The sequence below is a fragment of the Mobula birostris genome, chromosome 12, assembly GCF_030028105.1.
Source record: "Mobula birostris isolate sMobBir1 chromosome 12, sMobBir1.hap1, whole genome shotgun sequence".
Classification (NCBI taxonomy): Eukaryota; Metazoa; Chordata; class Chondrichthyes; order Myliobatiformes; family Myliobatidae; genus Mobula; species Mobula birostris.
This window is the reverse complement of record NC_092381.1, coordinates 599326-619638: the sequence shown is the minus strand read 5'-3', so window position 1 is coordinate 619638 and position 20313 is coordinate 599326. Positions and strand designations below refer to the sequence as shown.

The window sequence follows — 20313 nt, the reverse complement described above, 5'->3', positions numbered from 1 at the left end:
TTTGGAGGTCTGTATACGACTCACATCAGGGTTTTTTTACCCTTGCAGTTCCTCAGCTCCATCCACAATGATTCAGCACCTTCCGAACCTATATCACCTTTCTCTAATGATTTAATTTCATTTTTTACCAACGAACAATGCCAGCCCCTCTGCCCTCCTTCCTGTCCTGTCGATACAATGTGTATTGTTGGACATTAAGCTCCCAGCTATTTTCTTCTTTCAGCCATAATTTAGTGATACCGACAACATCAACATGATTCATATCCAGGCTGAAAGGGCTAACACGAGAGGGAATAGCTTTAAGGTGTTTGGGAGTAGGTACAGAGGAAATGTCAGGAGTAAGTTTTTTTATGCAGAGAGTGGTGAGTGCGTGGAATGAACTGCTGGCGATGGTGGTGGAGGCAGATACGATAGCGTCTTTTAAGATAGGTTCATGGAGCTCAGAAAAATAGAGGGCTAAGGGTAACCCTAGGTAATTTCTAAAGTAAGGATATGTTTGGCATAACATTGTGGGCCAAAGGGCCTGCATTGTGCTGTAGGTTTTCTAAGTTTCCATGTCTATGTTCCTATCATAGCTTAAAATCTGCATTTGTACTTCAAATTCATCTGCCTATGGGGAGAAGGCAAGGAATTGGGGCTGAGAGGAAAAATTGATCAGCCATGATGAAATGGTGGAGCAGACTCGATGGGCCAAATAGCCTAACTGTATTCCTAAATCTTATGGCCTTATGGTCTGACTTGTACTAGTACTGACCCTGCCTGACCTGTACTAGTACTGACCCTCTCTGACCTGTAATAGTTCTGTCTGCAGTCTTCTGGTATTTTACCCAGAACTAAGGCAGATATAATAATTACTGCCTCTCAAAACACCATAGGATGCACTTCGCCAGACCTGAAGAATCATCCACCTTCATCCACCCAGAGGACAGTGAGAGTAGGAATGCAATGAGGTGGAGGATAAATGCGTGGCTGAGGGATTGGAGCAGGGGGCAGGGATTCCAGTTTTTGGATCATTGGGACCTCTTTTGGTGCAGGTGTGACAAGTATAAAAAGGATGGGTTACACTTGAATCCTAGGGGGACCAATATCCGGGCGGGAAGATTTGCGAAGGCTACTGAGGTGACTTTAAACTAGAATGGTTGGGGGGGGGGGGGTGTGGGAATCACATTGAAGAGACTAGGAGAGAGGAGGTTAGTTCACAAATAGTGAAAGCTAGTAGACTGTGTGAGGGAGGATAGGCAGGGGACAGAGATCGGGAGCAATCAGACAAAAGATGTAGGGGAGAAGGAAGAAAAACATTACAACGTTGTCTGCTCCATTAAGGATAAACAGAGATTGAGAGTTTCTTAGATGCATCTATTTTAATGCTAGGAGCATTGTAAGAGAGGTGGATGAGCTTAGAGCATGGATTGATACCTGGAAATATGATGTTGTAGCTATTAGTGAAACATGGTTGCAGGAGGGGTGTGATTGGCAACTAAATATTCCTGGATTTCAATGCTTCAGGTGTGATAGAATAGGAGGGGCAAGAGGGGGTGGTGTTGCATTGCTTGTCAGAGAAAATATACCAGCTGCGCTCTGGCAGGATAGATTAATGGACTCGTCTAGGAGGCTATTTGGGTGGAATTGAGGAATGGGAAAGGTGTAGTGACACTTATAGGGGTGTATTATAGACCACCTAATGGGGAGCGAGAATTGGAGGAGCAAATCTGTAAGGAGATAGCAGATATTTGTAGTAAGCACAAGGTTGTGATTGTGGGAGATTCTAATTTTCCACACATTGACTGGGAAGCCCATACTGTAAAAGGGCTGGATGGTTTGGAGTTTGAAAAATGTGTGCAGGATAGATTTTTGCAGCAATACATAGAGGTACCAATTAGAGAAGGGGCAATGTTGGATCTCCTGTTAGGGAATGAGATAGGGCAGGTGATGGAGGTATGTGTTGGAGAGCACTTCGGCTCCAGTTTCAATATATGCCATTAGTTTCAATATAATTATGGAGAAGGATAGGACTGGACCCAGGGTTGAGATTTTTAATTGGAGAAAGGCTAACTTTGAGGAGATATGAAAGGATTTAGAAGGAGTGGATTGGGACAATTTGTTTTATGGGAAGGATGTAATAGAGAAATGGAGGTCATTTAAAGGTGAAATTTTGAGGGTACAGGATCTTTATATTACTGTTAGGTTGAAAGGAAAGGTTAAAAGTTTGAGAGAGCCATGGTTTTCAAGGGATATTGGAAACTTGGTTCAGAAAAAGAGAGGGATCTACAATAAGTATAGGCAGCTTGGAGTAAATGAGGTGCTTGAGGAATATAAAGAATGTAAAAAGAATCTTAAGAAAGAAATTAGAAAAGCTAAAAGAAGATACGAGGCTGCTTTGGCAAGTAAGGTGAAAATAAATCCAAAGGGTTTCTACAGTTATATTAATAGCAAAAGGATAGTGAGGGATAAAATTGGTCCCTTAGAGAATCAGAGTGGATGGATATGTGCGGAGCTAAAAGAGATGGGGGAGATTTTGAACAATTGCTTTTCTTCGGTACTCACTAAGGAGAAGGATATTGAATTGTGTAAGGTAAAGGAAACAAGAAGGGTAGTTATGGAAAGTATTGTAATTAAAGAAGAGGAAGTACTGGCACTTTTAAGAAATATAGAAGTGGATAAGTCTCCGGGTCCGGAGAAGATATGCCCTAGGACCTTGAGGGAAGTTACTGTGGAAGTAGCAGGGACTCTGACAGAAATATTTCAAATGTCATTAGAAATGGGGATGATGCCAGAGGATTAGCATATGCTCATGTTGTTCCATTGTTTAAAAAGGGTTCTAAGAGTAAACCTAGCAATTATCGGCCTGTGAGTTTGACGTCAGTGGTGGGTAAATTGATGGAAAGTATTCTTAGAGATGGTATATATAATTATCTGGATAGACAGGGTCTGATTAGGAACAGTCAACATGGATTTGAGAGTGGAAGGTCATGTTTGACAAATCTTATTGAATTTTTTGATGAGGTTACTAGGAAAGTTGACGAGGGTAAAGTGGTGGATGTTGTCTATATGGACTTCAGTAAGGCCTTTGACAAGGTTACACACAAAAGGTTAGTTAGGAAGGTTCAGTCGTTAGGCATTAATATCGAAGTAGTAAAATGGATTCAGCAGTGTCTGGATGGGAGACGCTAGAAAGGAGTGGTGGATAACTCTCAGATTGGAGGCCGGTGACCAGTGGTATGCCTCAGGGATCTGTAGTGGGTTGAATGTTGTTTGTCATATATATTAATGATCTGGATGATGGGGTGGTAAATTGGATTAGTAAGTGTGCAGATGATACTAAGATAGGTGGCATTGTGGATAATGAAGTGGGCTTTCAAAGCTTGCAGAGAGATTTAGGCCAGTTAGAAGAGTGGGCTGAAAGATGGCAGATGGAGTTTAATGCTGAAAAATGTGAGGTGCTACATATTGGTAGGACCAATCAAAATAGGACATGCATGGTAAATGGTAGGGCATTGAAGAATGCAGTGGAACAGAGGGATCTAGGAATAATGGTGCATAGTTCCCTGAAGGTGGAATCTCATGTGGATAGGGTGGTGAATGAAGCTTTTGGTATGCTGGCCTTTATAAACCAGAGCATTGAGTATTGGAGTTGGAATGTAATGCTGAAATTGTATAAGGCATTGGTGAGGCCAAATTTGGAGTATTGTGTACAGTTCTGGTCACCAAATTACAGTAAAGATGTCAATAAAATTGAGAGAGTACAGAGGAGATTTACTAAAATGTTGCCTGGGTTTCATCTCCTAAGTTACAGAGAAAGGTTGAACAAGTTAGGTCTTTATTCTTTGGAGCATAGAAGGTTGAAGGGGACTTGATAGAGGTATTTAAAATTATGAGGGGGATAGGTAGAGTTGACGTGGATAGGCTTTTTCCACTGAGAGTGGGGGAGATTCAAACAAGAGGACATGAGTTGAGAGTTAAAGGGCAAAAGTTTAGGGGTAACATGAGGGGGAACTTCCTTACTCAGAGAGTGGTAGCTGTGTGGAACGAGCTTCCAGTAGAAGTGGTTGAGGCAGGTTCGATGTTGTCATTTAAAGTTAAATTGAATAGATATTTGGACAGGAAAGGAATGGAGGGTTATGGGCTGAGTGCAGGTCGGTGGGACTAGGTGAGAGTAAGAGTTTGGCACGGACTAGAAGGGCCGGGATGGCCTGTTTCCGTGCTGTAATTGTTATATGGTTTATGTGCATCAACACGGAAAGTCTTTTCTCTTTGCATAATGTTTCAATGTTTCAGGACATCAGTATTCTTTTTCTCAATTTCACCAGCTTCCATCAATTTTTCTACAATAAACACACAGTGGAAGTATCACCTTCACCTGTGGTTCTGCATACACACTTTGCTGATGACACCAGCACTGGTGATTTAGGGGTCAGTGAATAAGTCACAGTCATACTTCATTGACCCGAGGGAAATTGGTTTTCTTTACACCAATTTCCCTCAGCTGTCTTAGCTTACAACAGGACGGAGATCAACTGGGAAAGTAGGCTAATGAATGGAAGATGGAATTTGAACTAAATCAAAAGCAAAGTGATGCATTTTGGGAAGTTTAACTGTGGCAGGACAACACAGTAACTGGCGGGGCCCTTGGATAGTGTTGTAGAACAGAGAGACTAAAGGATACAGGCAAATAATTCCCTGAAAGTAGAGGGTGGGTGGTGAAGAAAGAATTTGCTTGCTTGCATTCATTAATTGGGGCACTGTGGACAAGTGGTGGATATCTTTTTACAATCATAGTTATAGGGAAGCAAGCACAGAAATAGTCATTTGGATCATCTATTCCATGCTAAAACTAATTAAACTACCTACTCCCAATGAATTGCCCCTTGATCATAACCTTCCATATCCTTACTATTCATGTACCTATTCAAACTTCTCTTAAATGTTGAAATCGAGCTCGCTTGGTCCACTTGTGTTGGCAGCTCATTCCACACTCTCATGGCCCTCTGAGTGAAGAAGTTTTCCATCATGTTCCCCATAAACTTCTCACCTCTCACCCTTAACCCAAGTGCTCTACATGTAGTCCCACCCAACAGTGAAAAAAGCTCTATCTATACTCCTCATAATTTTGTGTAGGTCTATCAAATCTCCTCTCAATCTTCAACCTTCTGAAGAATACGGTCCTAACCTATTCAATCTTTCCTTATAGCTCAGGTCCTCAAGACCTGGCAACATCCTTGTAAATTTCCTCTGCATTCTTTCAATCTTGTTTACATTTTTCCTGTAGGTAGGTTACCAAAACTACACACAATACTCCAAATTAGGCCTCACCAATGTCTTATACAACTTTAACATAATATCCCATTTTCTTTACTCAGTGCATTGATTTATGAATTCCAATGTGGCAAAAGCCTTCTTTATGATCCTACCTACCTGTAACATCATATTCCCCGGTACCCTACTGTTCGCTGTGTAAGACCTACCCTATTGGTCCTACTGAAGTGCGAAACCTTGCACTTGTCTGCATTAAATTCCATTTGCCATTTTTCAGCCCATTGTTCTAGTTGATGCAGACCTTCTGCAAGCCATGATAGTCTTCCTCACTTCTACTACACCCCCAGTCTTGGTGTCATCCGCAAAATTGTTGATCCAGTTAACTACATTATCATTCAGATCATTGACATGGATGACAAATGACAACTCCTGATCCCTGTGGCACACCACTAGGCACCAGCCTCCCATGCGTGACCTTGTCAAATGCCTTACTGAAGCCCATGTAGACAACATGCACTACCTTGCTTTCAACCACTTTCCTGGTAACTTCCTCAAAAAACTCTACAAGATTGGTTAGACATGACCTACCATGAACAAAGCCATGCTGACTATCCTTAATCAGTCCATGTCTATCCAAATATTTATATATCTGGTCCCTTAAAATACCTTCCAATAACTTTCCCAAAATTGATGACAGACTCACCAGCCTATCAATTCCTGGTTTCTGTTTAGAGCCTTCTTTTAAACAATAGAACAACATTGGCAATCCTCCAATCCTCTGGTACCTCTTCTGTTGCTAATGATAATTAAAATATCTCTGCAAAGGCTCTGGCAATTTCTGCACTTGCCTCCTGTAGGATCTATGGGAAGATTTTGTCAGGCCCTGGGGAGTTATCCACCCTGATTTGCCTCAGGGTAGTATGCACCTCTCCTCTGTAATCTGTAAAGAGACCACACCGGGTGTATCGTGCACTGTCTTGGTTGCCACATCACACAAAGTATGTGATTAAGCTAGAAAGGGGACAGAAAAGATCCTCAAGTACCTAGTTTGGACTGGAGAGACTGAAAAAGTCTATCTAACACTATGACTCTGTGGAGTCCTATGTCCCTTGTAGTCTTCTAGGGATTCGCAGTCTTAGCTGCTTCCACCTGATTATGCCTTCATTTTCCTGAAAATGAAGGGATCTTTCACAGTGTGACCCTCCCTCAGTTTCCCCTCCCAGAAGTGTGACCCTTCCTCATTTCTACCCCTCCCGCAGTGTGACTTTCCCTCAGTACCACCCCTCCCAGTGTGACCCTTCCCCAGTACCACCTCTCCCTCAGTGTGACCCTCCCTCAGCATCACCCCACCCACAGGGTGACCCTCCCTCACGAATGATCACAGAACAGGGGAAAGGAGATGTTCCAAGGGGTAATTCTGTATTAGCCAGCACTGGAAGGAACTCCTCTGTTTACATGCCCTCATACCTTCCACCAGACAGAGTGTGCTTCAGCACCATGGACTTCAATAACGTCTCCCTGCTGAATGGTCAGTGCTGGACCAGTGTTGGGTGGCTGCGGCACTCCTTCATAGCACCTGGTCACCTGCATTCTTGGCAGTCCTGGAGGGGAGGAGCAAGTTCAGGCAAGTTAGTGCTATCATGATGAATTTGTCTTGTTCCCAATCTCTCTTCATCTCCAACACTCAGGCTCACCAGTAACCCTTGCTTCATTGGACTTCTCTGAACTCACTCTTATTGGACATCTCAAATCATGCAGAATTCCAGATCATCTGCACACTTCCAACTTCGTAGCTGCTGATTGCCTGCTAACCGTAAACATAACTCAATTCCCTGACTATTGAAGATCAACACACCATGCACTTTCTTAACTATCCTAGCAGCGGTCTGCTTCTTTTTATTCTGTATATCAATTATTTAGATGAAGGAATAGATGGCTTTGTTGCCAAGTTTGCAGGTGATATGGAGATTGGTGGAGGGGCAGGAAGTGTTTTGGAAACAAGTAGGCTGCAGAAGGACTTAGACAGATTAGGAGAATGGGCAAGAAAATGGCAAATGAAATACAATGTTGGAAAATTCATGATCATGCACTTTGGCAGTAGAAATAAGTGTGCGGACTACTTTCTAAATGGGGAAAAAATCCACCAGTCTGAGAGAAGACCATAAGACATAGGAGCTGAATTAGGTCATTCAACCCATTGAGTCTGCTCTGCCATTCCATCATGGCTGATCCCAAATCTCACTCAACCCCATACACGTGGCTTCTTGCCATATCCTTTGATGCTCCAATGGATCAGGAAATGCTCAACCTTCACCTTAAATATTCCCATGGACTTGGCCAATGACACAGTATGCGGCAGAGCATTCCACTGATTAACTACTCTCTAGCTAAAAAAAAAAAAAAAATTCCTTCTTACCTCGTCTGTGAAAGGTCGCATTAGGTTTAGGGTTAGGGTTAGGTTGAGAGTATTTGGGCAGTGGGCGAATCAGCACTCACATTAGGGTTAGGGTTAGGTTTAGGTAAATTAGCCTTTAGGGAATCCTGCAGAAGGACTCCCAAGTCCGTTTGCAACTCAGTTTTTGCATTTTCTCTCCATTTAGAAGATAGTCAATCTTTTCATTTCTTCTCCCAAAGTGCATTACCATACACTTCCCAACACTATATTCCATCTGCCACTTCTTTGCCCATTCTTTCTCATCTGCCTGTCTTTCTGTAGCTTCTCTACTTCCTCAAAACTACCTACCTTTATATCATCTGAAAACTTTGCAATGAAGCCATCAATTCCATCACCCAAATCATTGACATATAACATAAAAAGAATTGGTCCCAACGCAGAGACCTGTGGAACACCACTAGTCACTGGCAGCCAACCAGAAAATGGTCCCTTAATTCACATTCTTTGCCTCCTGCCAATTAGCCAATGCTTTATCCGTGCTGGAATCTTTCCTGTAATACTATGGACTCGTAGTTTGTTAAGCCACTTCATGTGTAGCAGCTTATCAAAGGATTTCTGAAAATCCAAGTACACATCAACCGATTCTCCTTTGTCTACCCTGCTTGTTAATTCTCTAAAGAATTCCAACAGATTTGTCACATACATATTATGTATAATAAATGCACCTCCAGTGTCCCCAATGATGACACCTACAAGAAGTAAGTACATGTTCGGCACAGCGTTGTGAGCCAAAGGACTTGTATTGTGCTGTAGAGTTTTCTATGTTTCTAAGTACATCACACTGCAACATCCAATACTCTGCATTAAGGAACTGGATGACCTCTGGATCATTCAGGAGACCTAGGGGGTGAGGTAGTTTCACCCAAGGTGCAGGTCACAGGTAATATGGGTGACTGTCAAGAGGGAAAAGTGCAGAGTATCTCTGTGGCCAGACCCCTCAAACAAAAGGTATGCCACTCTGGATACTCTTGGGGATGGGGTGAGAATGACCCAGCAGAGGAAAGCCATAGTGTCAATGCATGAGAAGGAGATCCCCAGATGATATATTGCCTCTGGGTGCCAAGGTGTGGGTATCTCCGATTGAGTCCTCAGGATTCTGAAGTGGGAGGGAGAACAGACAGAGGTCATGGTCCCTGTAGGTACCAATGATATTGGTAGGAAGAGTGGTGAGGTTTAGTGAAGGGAGCTCAGGGAGTTAGGCGCTAAGTTAAAGGACAGGACCTCCAGGGTTGAAATATCAGGATTGCTACCAATGCCACATGCTAGTGAGGCTAGAAATATAGTTTAACAAGTGTCAAACAAATTGGTGTAGGAGAGAGGACAGAAGGTTTTTGGATCATTGGGCTCTCTTCCAGGGAAGGTGAGACATGTATAGAAGTGAAGGTATGCACCATAACTGGAAGGGTCTAATATCCTAGTGGGAAGATTTGCTAGTGCTGCACTTGGGGGTTTAAACTGGAGTTGCAAGGGGATGGGAATCAAGAGTCCCAGGACAGATAGTGGAGATAACAGGAATTCTGCAGATGCTGGATATTCAAGCAACACACAAAGTTGCTGGTGAATGCAGCAGGCCAGGCAGCATCTCTAGGAAGAGGTACAGTCGACGTTTCAGGCCGAGACCCTTCATCAGGACAGCAGCAGGCCAGGCAGCATCTCTAGGAAGAGGTACAGTCGACGGTTCAGGCCGAGACCCTTCGTCAGGCCTGCTGCATTCACCAGCAACTTTGATGAGATAGTGGAGATGTTGTGGAGATAGATGTTGTTAAGATTTCAGACAAAGTCAGGAATCAAAAGGTTAAGCATAGTGCGTTTAATGTCTAGAGCTGTGTGTATTTCAATGTAAGAAGTATTGTAGGAAAGGCAGATAGCTCAGGGCATGGCTCAAGACATGGAATTATGATATTGTAGCCTTTAGTGAGACTTGGTTGTAAGAGGGGCAGGACAGACAGCTCAACATTCCAGGATTGCATTGTTTTAGATGCAAAAGAGCAGGAAGGATTAAATGAGAAGGGGTGGCATTACTAATCAAGGAAAATGTCACGGCAGTGCTTAGCCAGAACAAAACAGAAGAACTTGTCAAGTGAAAAAGAGTACAGTCGACATTAGTGGTAGATCAATCAATTAGCAGTAGACCAATCAATTCAAAGAGAGAGAGAGAGCTTCACACAAGTCAGGAAGATTCAAAAAGGGGTGTTTCAAAGGACTCAGTGCATTAGCAGTGGGCCAATCGATTCGAAGAGAGAGAGAGCTTCACACAGGTTGGAGAGAAGTGTGCAGACGCAGAAACGTCATTGCGCAAGGACAGTGAGAATAGCTCCAAAATTAAAGAGAGACACTGTCTAGCAGAGCGGTCATCGGAGTAGTGTAAGTCAGAGTAGCAGGGCTTTGGCTTGCTGGGCCTTTAGTGAGGACAGGCCTAGGAGAGGTAAATTACTCCTCTAACAAGAATAGTGGGTACGACTGCGAGGCCAGTGTTCTGTTCTGGGTTTCATATGTGGGATGTCCAGGAGACTTCCAGCCTCCCTGATGGCCACATCTGTGCCAGGTGCATCAAGCTGCAGCTCCTTAGAGATTGAGTCAGGGAGCTGGAGCTGCAGCTCAATGACCTTCAGCTTGTTAAGGGGAGTGAGGAGGTGATAGACAGGAGTGACAGGCAGGTAGGGATTCAGAGTTTTGGATCATTGGGACCTCGTCTGGGGCAGGTGTGACCTGTACAAAAAAGGATGGGTTGCACTGGAATCCGAGAGGGACCAGTATCCTGACGGAGAGGTTTGCTAATGTTATCAGGAAGGGTTTAAACAAGATTTGCAGGGGGTGGTAACCGAAGTGAAGAGGCAGAGGATGGAGAGGTTGGAGCCCAATTAGAGAAAGCTTGTAGGGAGTTTGTGAGGCAGGCCAGGCAGATGTGATAGTAAAGATGCACTCAGCCAGATGGTTTGAGATGTGTCTATTTTAATGCAAGGAGTATCATAAACTAGGTTGATTAACTTAAAGCATGGAACCATGACATTGTGGTCATTCCAGAAACTTGGATGTCTCAGGAGCAGGAATGGCTGCTGAGTGTGTTGGGCTCTAGATGTTACAAAAAGAACAGAGAGGGAGGCAAAAGAAGTGGGGATGTGGCATTGCTAAGTAGAAATAGTGTCATGGCTACAGAAAAAGAAAAAGTCATGGAGGGATGGTCTATTGAGTCAGCGTGGATGGAAGTCAGAAACAGGAAAGGGGTAATAATTCTACTGGGTATTTTTATAGACCCCCACATTAGTAACAGGGATATCAAGGAGCAGATAGGGAGGCAGATTCTGGAACGGTGCAATAACAATAGGGATGTTGTGATGAGAAATTTTAACTTTCCTCATATTGATTGGCATCTCCTTAGCACAGGGGTTTAAATAGGGTGGAGTTTGTTAGGTGTGCTTAGAAGGTTTCATGACACAGTATATCAATAACCCAACTATAGGAGAAACATAGAAAACCTACTGCACAATACAGGCCTTTCGACCCACAAAGTTGTGCCGAACATGTCCCTACCTTAGAAATTACTAGGCTTACCCATAGCCCTCTATTTTTCTAAGCTCCATGTACCTATCCAAAAGTCTCTTAAAGACCCTATCCTATCCGCCTCCACCACTGTTGCCGGCAGCCCATTCCACACACTCACCACTCTCTGAGTAAAAACTTACCCCTGACATCTCCTCTGTACCTACTCCCCAGCACCTTAAACCTGTGTCCTCTTGTGGCAACCATTTCAGCCCTGGGAAAAAGCCTCTGACTATCCACATGATCAATGCCTCTCATCATCTTATACACAGGCTGTACAGAGGCTGTATTAGGAGGCTATACAGATCTGGTATTGGGAAATGAACCTGGTCAGATGTCAGAATTCTCAGTGGGAGAGCATTTTGGTGTTTGTGATCACAATCGATCTCCTTCACCAAAGCACTGGAGAAGGATAGAAGCAGACAATTTGGGAAAACAATTGGGGTGGTGGGAAATATGATGCTATTAGGCAGTATCTTGGGAGCATATATTGGGAACTGATGTTCTCAGGGAAATGCAATGAAAACGTTATGAAAGGTTCAAGAAACTAGGTATTGTTAGAGCTCTAGAAAATTACAAGATTGCTAAGAGCTTAAGAATGGAATTACAAAAGCCAGAAGAGAGCCATGAGAATGCTTTGGCGAACAAGATTAGGGAAAACACCAAGGCATTCTACAAGAGCAAAAGGATGAGCCATGTGAGAATAGAACCAATCAGGTGCGATAGTGGAAAAGTCCGCATGGAGTTGGACGAGGTAGCGGAGGTACTAAGTTAATACTTTGCTTTAGTATTCACCAGGGAAAACGACTTTGGCAATTGTGGGGATGACTTAGAGCGGACTGAAATGCTTGAGCTTATAGTCATTAAGAAAGAGGACGTGCTTCCCAATCATAGAACCATAGAACATTACAGCACAGAAACAGGCCTTTTGGCCCTTCTTGGCTGTGCCGAACCATTTTTCTGCCTAGTCCCACTGACCTGCACATGGACCATATCCTTATATACACCTCTCATCCATGTACCTGTCCAAGTTTTTCTTAAATGTTAAAAGTGAGCCCGCATTTACCACTTCATCTGGCAGCTCATTCCACACTCCCACCACTCTCTGTGTGAAGAAGCCCCCTCTAATGTTCCCTTTAAACTTTTCCCCCTTCACCCTTAACCCATGTCCTCTGGTTTTTTTCTCCCCTAGCCTCAGTGGAAAAAGCCTGCTTGCATTCACTCTATCTATACCCACCATAATTTTATATACCTCTATCAAATTTCCCCTCATTCTTCTACGCTCCAGGAAAGTCCTAACCTATTCAACCTTTCTCTGTAACTGAGTTTCTCAAGTCCCGGCAACATCCTTGTAAACCTTTTCTGCACTCTTTCAACCTTATTAATATCCTTCCTGTAATTTAGTGACCAAAACTGCACACAATACTCCAAATTCGGCCTCAGCAATGTCTTATACAACCTCACCATAACATTCCAACTCTTATACTCAATACTTTGATTTATAAAGGCCAATGTACCAAAAGCTCTCTTTATGACCCTATCTACCCGTGAAGCCACTTTTAGGGAATTTTGTATCTATATTCCCAGATCCTTCTGTTCTACTGCACTCCTCAGTGCCCTACCATTTACTTTGTATGTTCTACCTTGGTTTGTCCTTCCAATGTGCAATACCTCACACTTGTCTGTATTAAACTCCATCTGCCATTTCTCAGCCCATTTTTCCAGCTGATCCAAATCCCTCCGCAAGCTTTGAAAACCTTCCTCACTGTCTACTACACCTCCAATCTTTGTGTCATCAGCAAATTTGCTCATCCAACTTACCACATTATCATCTAGATCATTGATATAAATGACAAATAACAATGGACCCAGCACTGATCCCTGTGGCACACCACTAGTCATAGACCTCCACTCAGAGAAGCAATCCTCCACTACCACTCTCTGGTTTCTTCCATTGAGTCAATGTCTAATCCAATTTACCACCTCTCCATGTATACCTAGCAACCGAATGTATACCTTACTGAAGTCCATGTAGACAACATCCACTGCCTTCCCTTCATCCACTTTCCTGGTAACCTCCTTGAAAAACTCTAGTAGATTTGTTAAACATGACCTACCACGTACAAAGCCATGTTGGTTCTCCCTAATAAGTTCCCGTCTATCCAAATACTTGTAGATCCTATCTCTTAGTACTCCTTCCAATAATTTACCTACTACCGATGTCAAACTTACGGGCCTATAATTTCCTGGATTACTTTTAGAGCCTTTTTTAAACAATGGAACAACTTGAGCTATCCTCCAAGCCTCTGGCACCTCACCCGTAGATACCGACATTTTAAATATATCTGCCAGGGCCCCTGCAATTTCAACACTAGTCTCCTTCAAAGTCCAAGGGAATACCCTGTCAGGTCCTGGGGATTTATCTACTCTGATTTGCCTCAAGATAGCAAGCACCTCCTCCTCTTGGGCACGTGACCAAGTGGTTAAGGCGTTCGTCTAGTGAACTGAAGGTCGTTAGTTTGAGCCTCAGCTGTGGCAGTATGTTTTTGCCCTTGAGTAAGGCACTTAATCACACATCGCTCTAGTCTGTGCGAGGAACGGCACCCCACACAGACTTCCAACTGCGCCTTGTAAGGCATGAAAATGCCTGACGTGGGCCTCTCATGGTCTGAGTTGACGTTCCCTCCCTCCCTCCCCTCCTCCTCTTCAATCTGTATAGGTTCCATGACCTCACTACTTGTTTGCCTTATTTCCATTGACTCCATGCCAGTTTCCTTAGTAAATACAGATGCAAAAAAGACATTTAAGATCTCCCCCATTTCTTTTGGTTCCATACATAGCCAACCACTCTGATCTTCAAGAGGACCAATTTTATCCCTAAATAACCTTTTGCTCTTAAAATACCTGTAGAAGCTCTTTGGATTATCCTTCACCTTGACTGCCAAAGCAACCTCATGTCTTCTTTTAGCCCTCCTGATCTCTTTCTTAAATTTTTTTTGCACTTTTTATACTCCTCAAGCACCTTATTTACTCCCTGTTTCCTATACATGTCATACATCTCTCTCTTCTTCTTTATCAGAGTTCCAATATCCCTTGAGAACCAAGGTTCCTTATTCTTATTCATTTTGCCTTTAATCCTGACAGGAACATACAAACTCTGCACTCTCAAAATTTCTCCTTTGAAGGCCTCCCACTTACCAATCACATCCTTGCCGGAGAACAACCTGTCCCAATCCACGCATTTTAGATCCTTTCTCATTTCTTCAAATTTGGCCTTTTTCCAGTTCAGAAGCTCAACCCGAGGACCAGATCTATCTTTATCCATGATCAAGTTGAAACTAATGGTGTTGTGATCACTGGAACCAAAGTGTTCCCCTACACACACTTCCGTCACCTGTCCCAACTCATTTCCTAATAGGAGATCTAATATTGCATCCTCTCTAGTTGGTACCTCTATATATTGATTTAGAAAACTTTCCTGAACACATTTTACAAACTCTAACCCGTCTAGACCTTTAAGAGTATGGGAATTCCAATCATCCAAATTCCCACTCACTTTTGCTACCTTTTATGCCCTTTCCTTGGCCTTTACGCAGTCCTTAACTTCTTTGTCAGCCACGGTTGCCTACCCCCGCCATTTGAGAACTTCTTTCTCTGTGGAATATATCTATCCTGCACCTTGTGAACTGTTTCTAGAAAGTTAAGCCACCTCTGCTCTGCCGTCATCCCTGCCAGTATCCTCCTCCAATCCACCTTGACAAGCTCCTCTCTCAAGCCTCTAATTCCCTTTATTAAATTGCCATACTGATGCATGTGACTTGTGCTTCTCCCTCTCAAACTGCAGTATGAATTCAATCATATTATGATCACTGCCTCCTAAGGGTTCCTTTATATTAAGCTCCCTAATAAGATCTGGGTTTTTACACAAAACCCAACCTAAATTAGCCTTTCCCCAAGTAGGCTCAAGCACAAGCTACTCTAAAAAGCAATCTTGTGAGCATTCAACAAATTTCCTCTCTTGCAATTCGAAGCCAAACTGATTTTCCCAATCTCCTTGCATATTTAAGTCCCCCGTTACGATTGTGTCATTACCCTTATTACATGCCTTTTTCAGCCCCCTTTGCAATCTCAACCCCAAGGAGCTTAAGAAAGAAATTAGGAGAGCCAGAAGGGGACATGAGAAGACCTTGGCGGACAGGATTAAGGAAAACCACAAGTAGCATTCTACAAGTATGTGAAGAGCAAGAGAATAAGACATGAAAGAATAGGACCAATCAAGTGTGACAGTGGAAAAGTATGTATGAGCCAGAGGAGATAGCAGAGTACTTTGCTTCAGTATTCACTACGGAAAAGGATCTTGGCAATTGTAGGGATGACTTACAGTGGACTGAAAAGCTTGAGCATGTAGATATTAAGAAAGAGGATGTGCAGGAAATTTCAGAAAATATCAAGTTAGGTAAGTCACTGGGACCAGACGAGATGTACGCCAGGCTACTGTGGGAGGCAAGGAAGGAGATTGCTGAGCCTCTGCTGATGATCTTTGCATCATCAATGGGGACGGGAGAGGTTCTGGAGGATCGGAGGGTTGCAGATGTTGTTCCCTTATTGAAGTAAAGGAGTAGAGATAGCCCAGGAAATTATAGATCAGCGAGTCTTACTTCAGTGGTTGGTAAGTTGATGGAGAAGATCCTGAGAGGCAGGATTTATGAACATTTGGAGAGGCATAATATGATTAAGAATAGTAAGCATGGCTTTGTGAAAGGCAGGTTGTGTCTTACGAGCCTGATTGAATTTTTTGAGGATGTGACTAAACACATTTAAGAAGGTAGAGGAGTAGATGTAGTGTATATGAATTTCAGCAAGGCATTTGACAAGGTACCCCATGCAAGGTTTATTGAGAAGGTGAGGAGGCATGGGATCCAAGGGAACATTGCTTTGTGGATCCAGAACTGGCTTGCCCACGGAAGGCAAAGAGTGGTTGTAGACTGGTCATGTCCTGCATGGAGGTAGGTGACCAGTGGAGTGCCTCAGGGATCTGTTCTGGGACCCTTACTCTTTGTGATTTTTATAAATGACCTGGATGAAGAAGTGGAGGGATGGGTTAGTAAGTTTGCTGATGACACGAAGGTTGGGGGTGTTGTGGATAGTGTGGAAGGCTGTCAGAGGTTACAGCAGGACATCGATAGGATTCAAAACTGGGCTGAGAAGTGGCAGATGGTGTTCAACCCAGATAAGTGAGAGGTGGTTCATTTTGGTAGGTCAAATATGATGGCAGAATATAGTATTAAATGGTAAGAATAGCACTGTAGAGGATCAGAGGTATCTTGGGGTCCGTCTCCATAGGATTCTCAAAGCTGCTGCGCAGGTTGACTCTGTGGTTCAGAAGGCATACGGTGCTTTGGCCTTCATCAATTGTGGGATTGAGTTTAGGAGCCAAGAGGTAATGCTACAGCTATATAGGACCTTGGTCAGACTCCACTTAGAGTACTGTGCTCAGTTCCGGTCACCTTACTACAGGAAGGATGTGGAAACCACAGAAACATTGCAGAGGAGATTTACAAGGATGTTGCCTGGATTGGGGAGCATATTTTATGAAAAGAGGTTGAGTGAACTCGGCCTTTTCTCCTTGGAGCGACAGAGGATGAGACATGACCTGATAGTGGTGTACAAGATAATGAAAGGCATTGATCGTGTGGATAGTCAGAGACTTTTTCCCAGGGCTGAAATAGTTAGTACGAGAGGGCATAGTTTTAAGGTATTTGGAAGTAGGTACAGAGGAGATGTCAGGGGTAAGTTTTTTTACGCAGAGAGCGGTGAGTGCATGGAGTGGGCTGCCGGGGACAGTGGTGGAGGTGGATGCGATAGGGTCTTTTAAGAGACTCCTGGACAGGTAAATGGAGTTCAGAAAAATAGAGGACTATGGATAACTCTAGGTAATTTCTAAGGGAAGGACATATTCGGCACAACTTTGTGGGCCGAAGGGCCTGTATTGTGCTGTAGGTTTTCTATGTTTCTATGCTTCTATTTGGATAGACATGGACTGATTAAGAATAGTCAGCATGGCTTTGTGCATGTTAGGTCATGTCTAACCAATTTTATAGAGTTATTTGAAGAAGTTATCAGGAAAGTTGATGGAGGCAAGGCAATGGATGTTGTTTCTGTGGAGTTCAGCAAGGCACTTGACAAGGTCTCACATGGAGATTGGTCAAGCAGGTTCAGTTGCTTGGCATTGAAGATGAGACAGTGAATTGGATTCAACACTGGCTTTGTGGGAGAAGCTAGAGAGTGATACTAGATTGTTTCATGGAGGCCTGTGACTAGTAGAATCCTGCAAGGATCCTCAGCCCAAGCCCCACTCCCCAGCCTTCTTCCCAGAACCTTTGTATTGTGTCCAATCAAGAACCTATCGAGCTCTACCTTAAATACACCTAACAACCTGGCCTCCACAGATCCCTGTGGCAACATATTCCACAAATTCACTTATTCTAGCTAAAGAAATTTCTCTGCATCTCTGTTTTGAATGGATGCCCTTCTATCCTGAGGCTGTGCTCTCTTGCCCTAGACTCCCCCACCATGGGAAACATCCTATCCACATCTAGTCTGTCTAGGCCTTTCAACATTTAAAACGTTTCAATGAGATGTCCCTCATCCTTCTAATTCCAGTGAGTACAGACCCAGAGCCATCAAACATTCCTCGTATGATAACCCTTTCATTCCCGGAATCATCCTTGTGAACCTCCTCTGAACCCTCTCCAATGGTAGCACATCTTTTCTTAGATGAGGTGCCCAAAACTGTTCACAATACTCAAGGTGAGGCCCCACTAGTGCCTTATAAAGCCTCAGCATCACATCCTTGCTCTTGTACTCTAGACCTTTTGAAATGAATGTTAACATGGCATTTGTCTTCCTCACTACTGACTCAATCTGCAAGTTAACATTAAGGGTGTTCTGCATAAGAACTCCCAAGTTCCTTTGGTTTTCAATTTTTTGTCTTTTCCTTTCCATTTAGAAAATAGTCTGCACATTTATTTCTAAAACCAAAATGCATAATCATGCATTTTCTAAGATTGTATTGCATTTGCCACTTTCTTGCCCACTTACCTAATCTGTCTAATTCCTTCTGCAGCCTCCCTGTTTCCTCAACACTACCTGCCCCTCCACCAATCTTCATAACAGCTGCAAACTTGGCAACAAAGCCATCTATTCCATCATCTAAATCATTTACATATAGCATAAAATGAAGTGGTCCCAACACTGAAACCTACGAAACACCACTAGTCACTGGCAGCCAACCAGAAAAGGATCCTGGTATTCCCACTCTCTGCGTCCGACCAATCAGCCAATGCTCTAACCACACTAGTAACTTTCCTGTAATACCATTGGCTCTTATCTTGGTAAGCAGACTCATGTGTGGCATCTTGTCAAAGGTCTTCTGAAAGTCCAAATATACAACATCCACTGCATCCCCTTTATCTATCCTACTTGTAATCTCAAAGAATTCCAACAGGTTCCTCAGGCAAGGTATTTCCTTAAGGAAATCATGCTGACTTTGCCCTATCTTGTCCTGTGTCACCAAGTACTCCATAACCTTATCATTAACAATTGTCTCCAACATCTTCCCAACCACTCAGGTCAAGCTTACTGGTTTATAATTTTTTACTGCTGCTTTCCTCTTTTCTTAAAGAGTGGAGTGACATTTGCAATTTTCCAGTCCTCTGGCACCATGCCAGGGTCAAATCAATTTTGAAAGATCATATCTAATGCCTCCACAATATCTAATGCTACCTCTTTCAGAACACTAGGGCACAGTTCATCTGGTAAGGTGACTTATGTACCCTCAAGTCATTCAGCCTTTTGAGCACCTTCTCCCTGGTAATAGTAACTGCATTCGCTTCTCTTCCCTCACACCCTTCAACATCTGGCACAATCCCAGGGATACTAATTTAGTTTATCTGTCATCTCCTTGTCCCGGAATATTGTTTCTTTAGCCTTATTTTCTGGAGGTCTTCCACTCTCATTTATTTTTTACAGACTTGAGAAAGCTTTAACTATCCACTTTGATATTGTTTGCTAGCTTGCTTTCATATTTCATCTTTTCCCTCTTAATGATTCTTTTTGCTGCTCTCTGCAGGTTTTTAAAAAGCTTCCCAATTCTCTGTATTCCTGCTAATTTTTGTTTTGTTTTATGCCCTCTCTATTGCTTTTACATTAGCTTTGACTTCTCTTCTCAGCCATGGTTGTAGTATTTTGCCATTTGAGTATTTCTTTGTTTTTGGAATATATCTATTCAGCACCTTCCTCATTTTTACCATTTTTACAGCTGCTCTGCTGTCATCCCTGACAGCATCTCCTTCCAATTAACTTTGGCTAACTGCTCTATATTACCAGTGTAATTTCCTTTGCTCCACTGAAATACCACTGCATCAGACTTTACTTTCTCCCCAACAAATTTCAAGTTGAACTCAAGCATCACTGACTTCCAAGGGTTCCTTAATGTTAAGCTCCATAATCGCCTCTGGTTCATTACATAACAGCCAATCCAGTACAGCTAACGCCATAGTAGGCTCCTCGAAAAAAAAAATCTCATAGGAATTCAACAAACTGACTCTCCTGAGTTCCATTACCAACCTGATTTTCCCAATCGACCTGCATGTTAAAATATCCCATGACTATCATATCATTGCCCTTTTGACTCGCCTGTTCTATTTCCCATTGTAATCTGTGGTCCACAACTCAGAAACTGTTGGGAGGCCTGTATATAACTGCTATCAGGGTCCTTTTAGACTTGCAGCTTCTTAACTCAACCCTCAAGGATTCAACATCTTCCTGTGGCGTGTGGCACAGGCAGCAATGGAGAAATTACAACCCTGGAGGTCCTGCTTCTCAGCTTTCTGCTGAGCTCTCTAAATCCTCTCTTCAGAACCTCTTTGCTTTTCCTTCCAACGTCTTTGGTACCAATATGTACCAAGACATCTGGCTCACCCTCCCTCTGTAAAATGCTGTAGACGCTAACCGAGATGTCCCTAATCCTGGCACCTGGGAGGCAACACACCATCTGGGTGTGC

General features: G+C 43.2%; 1 protein-coding gene across 3 annotated transcripts in view; it reads right to left on the bottom strand.

Moving 5' to 3' along the window:
- Window positions 1–20313, bottom strand: part of LOC140205711 (guanine nucleotide exchange factor VAV3) — a 374002-nt gene that overhangs the window by 75696 nt on the left and 277993 nt on the right. For all 3 annotated transcript variants that reach the window (XM_072273243.1, XM_072273245.1, XM_072273244.1), the window contains one exon: window positions 6721–6854. In XM_072273243.1, coding sequence (XP_072129344.1) covers window positions 6721–6854 — 134 coding nt within the window. The remainder of the gene's footprint in view (window positions 1–6720; window positions 6855–20313) is intronic.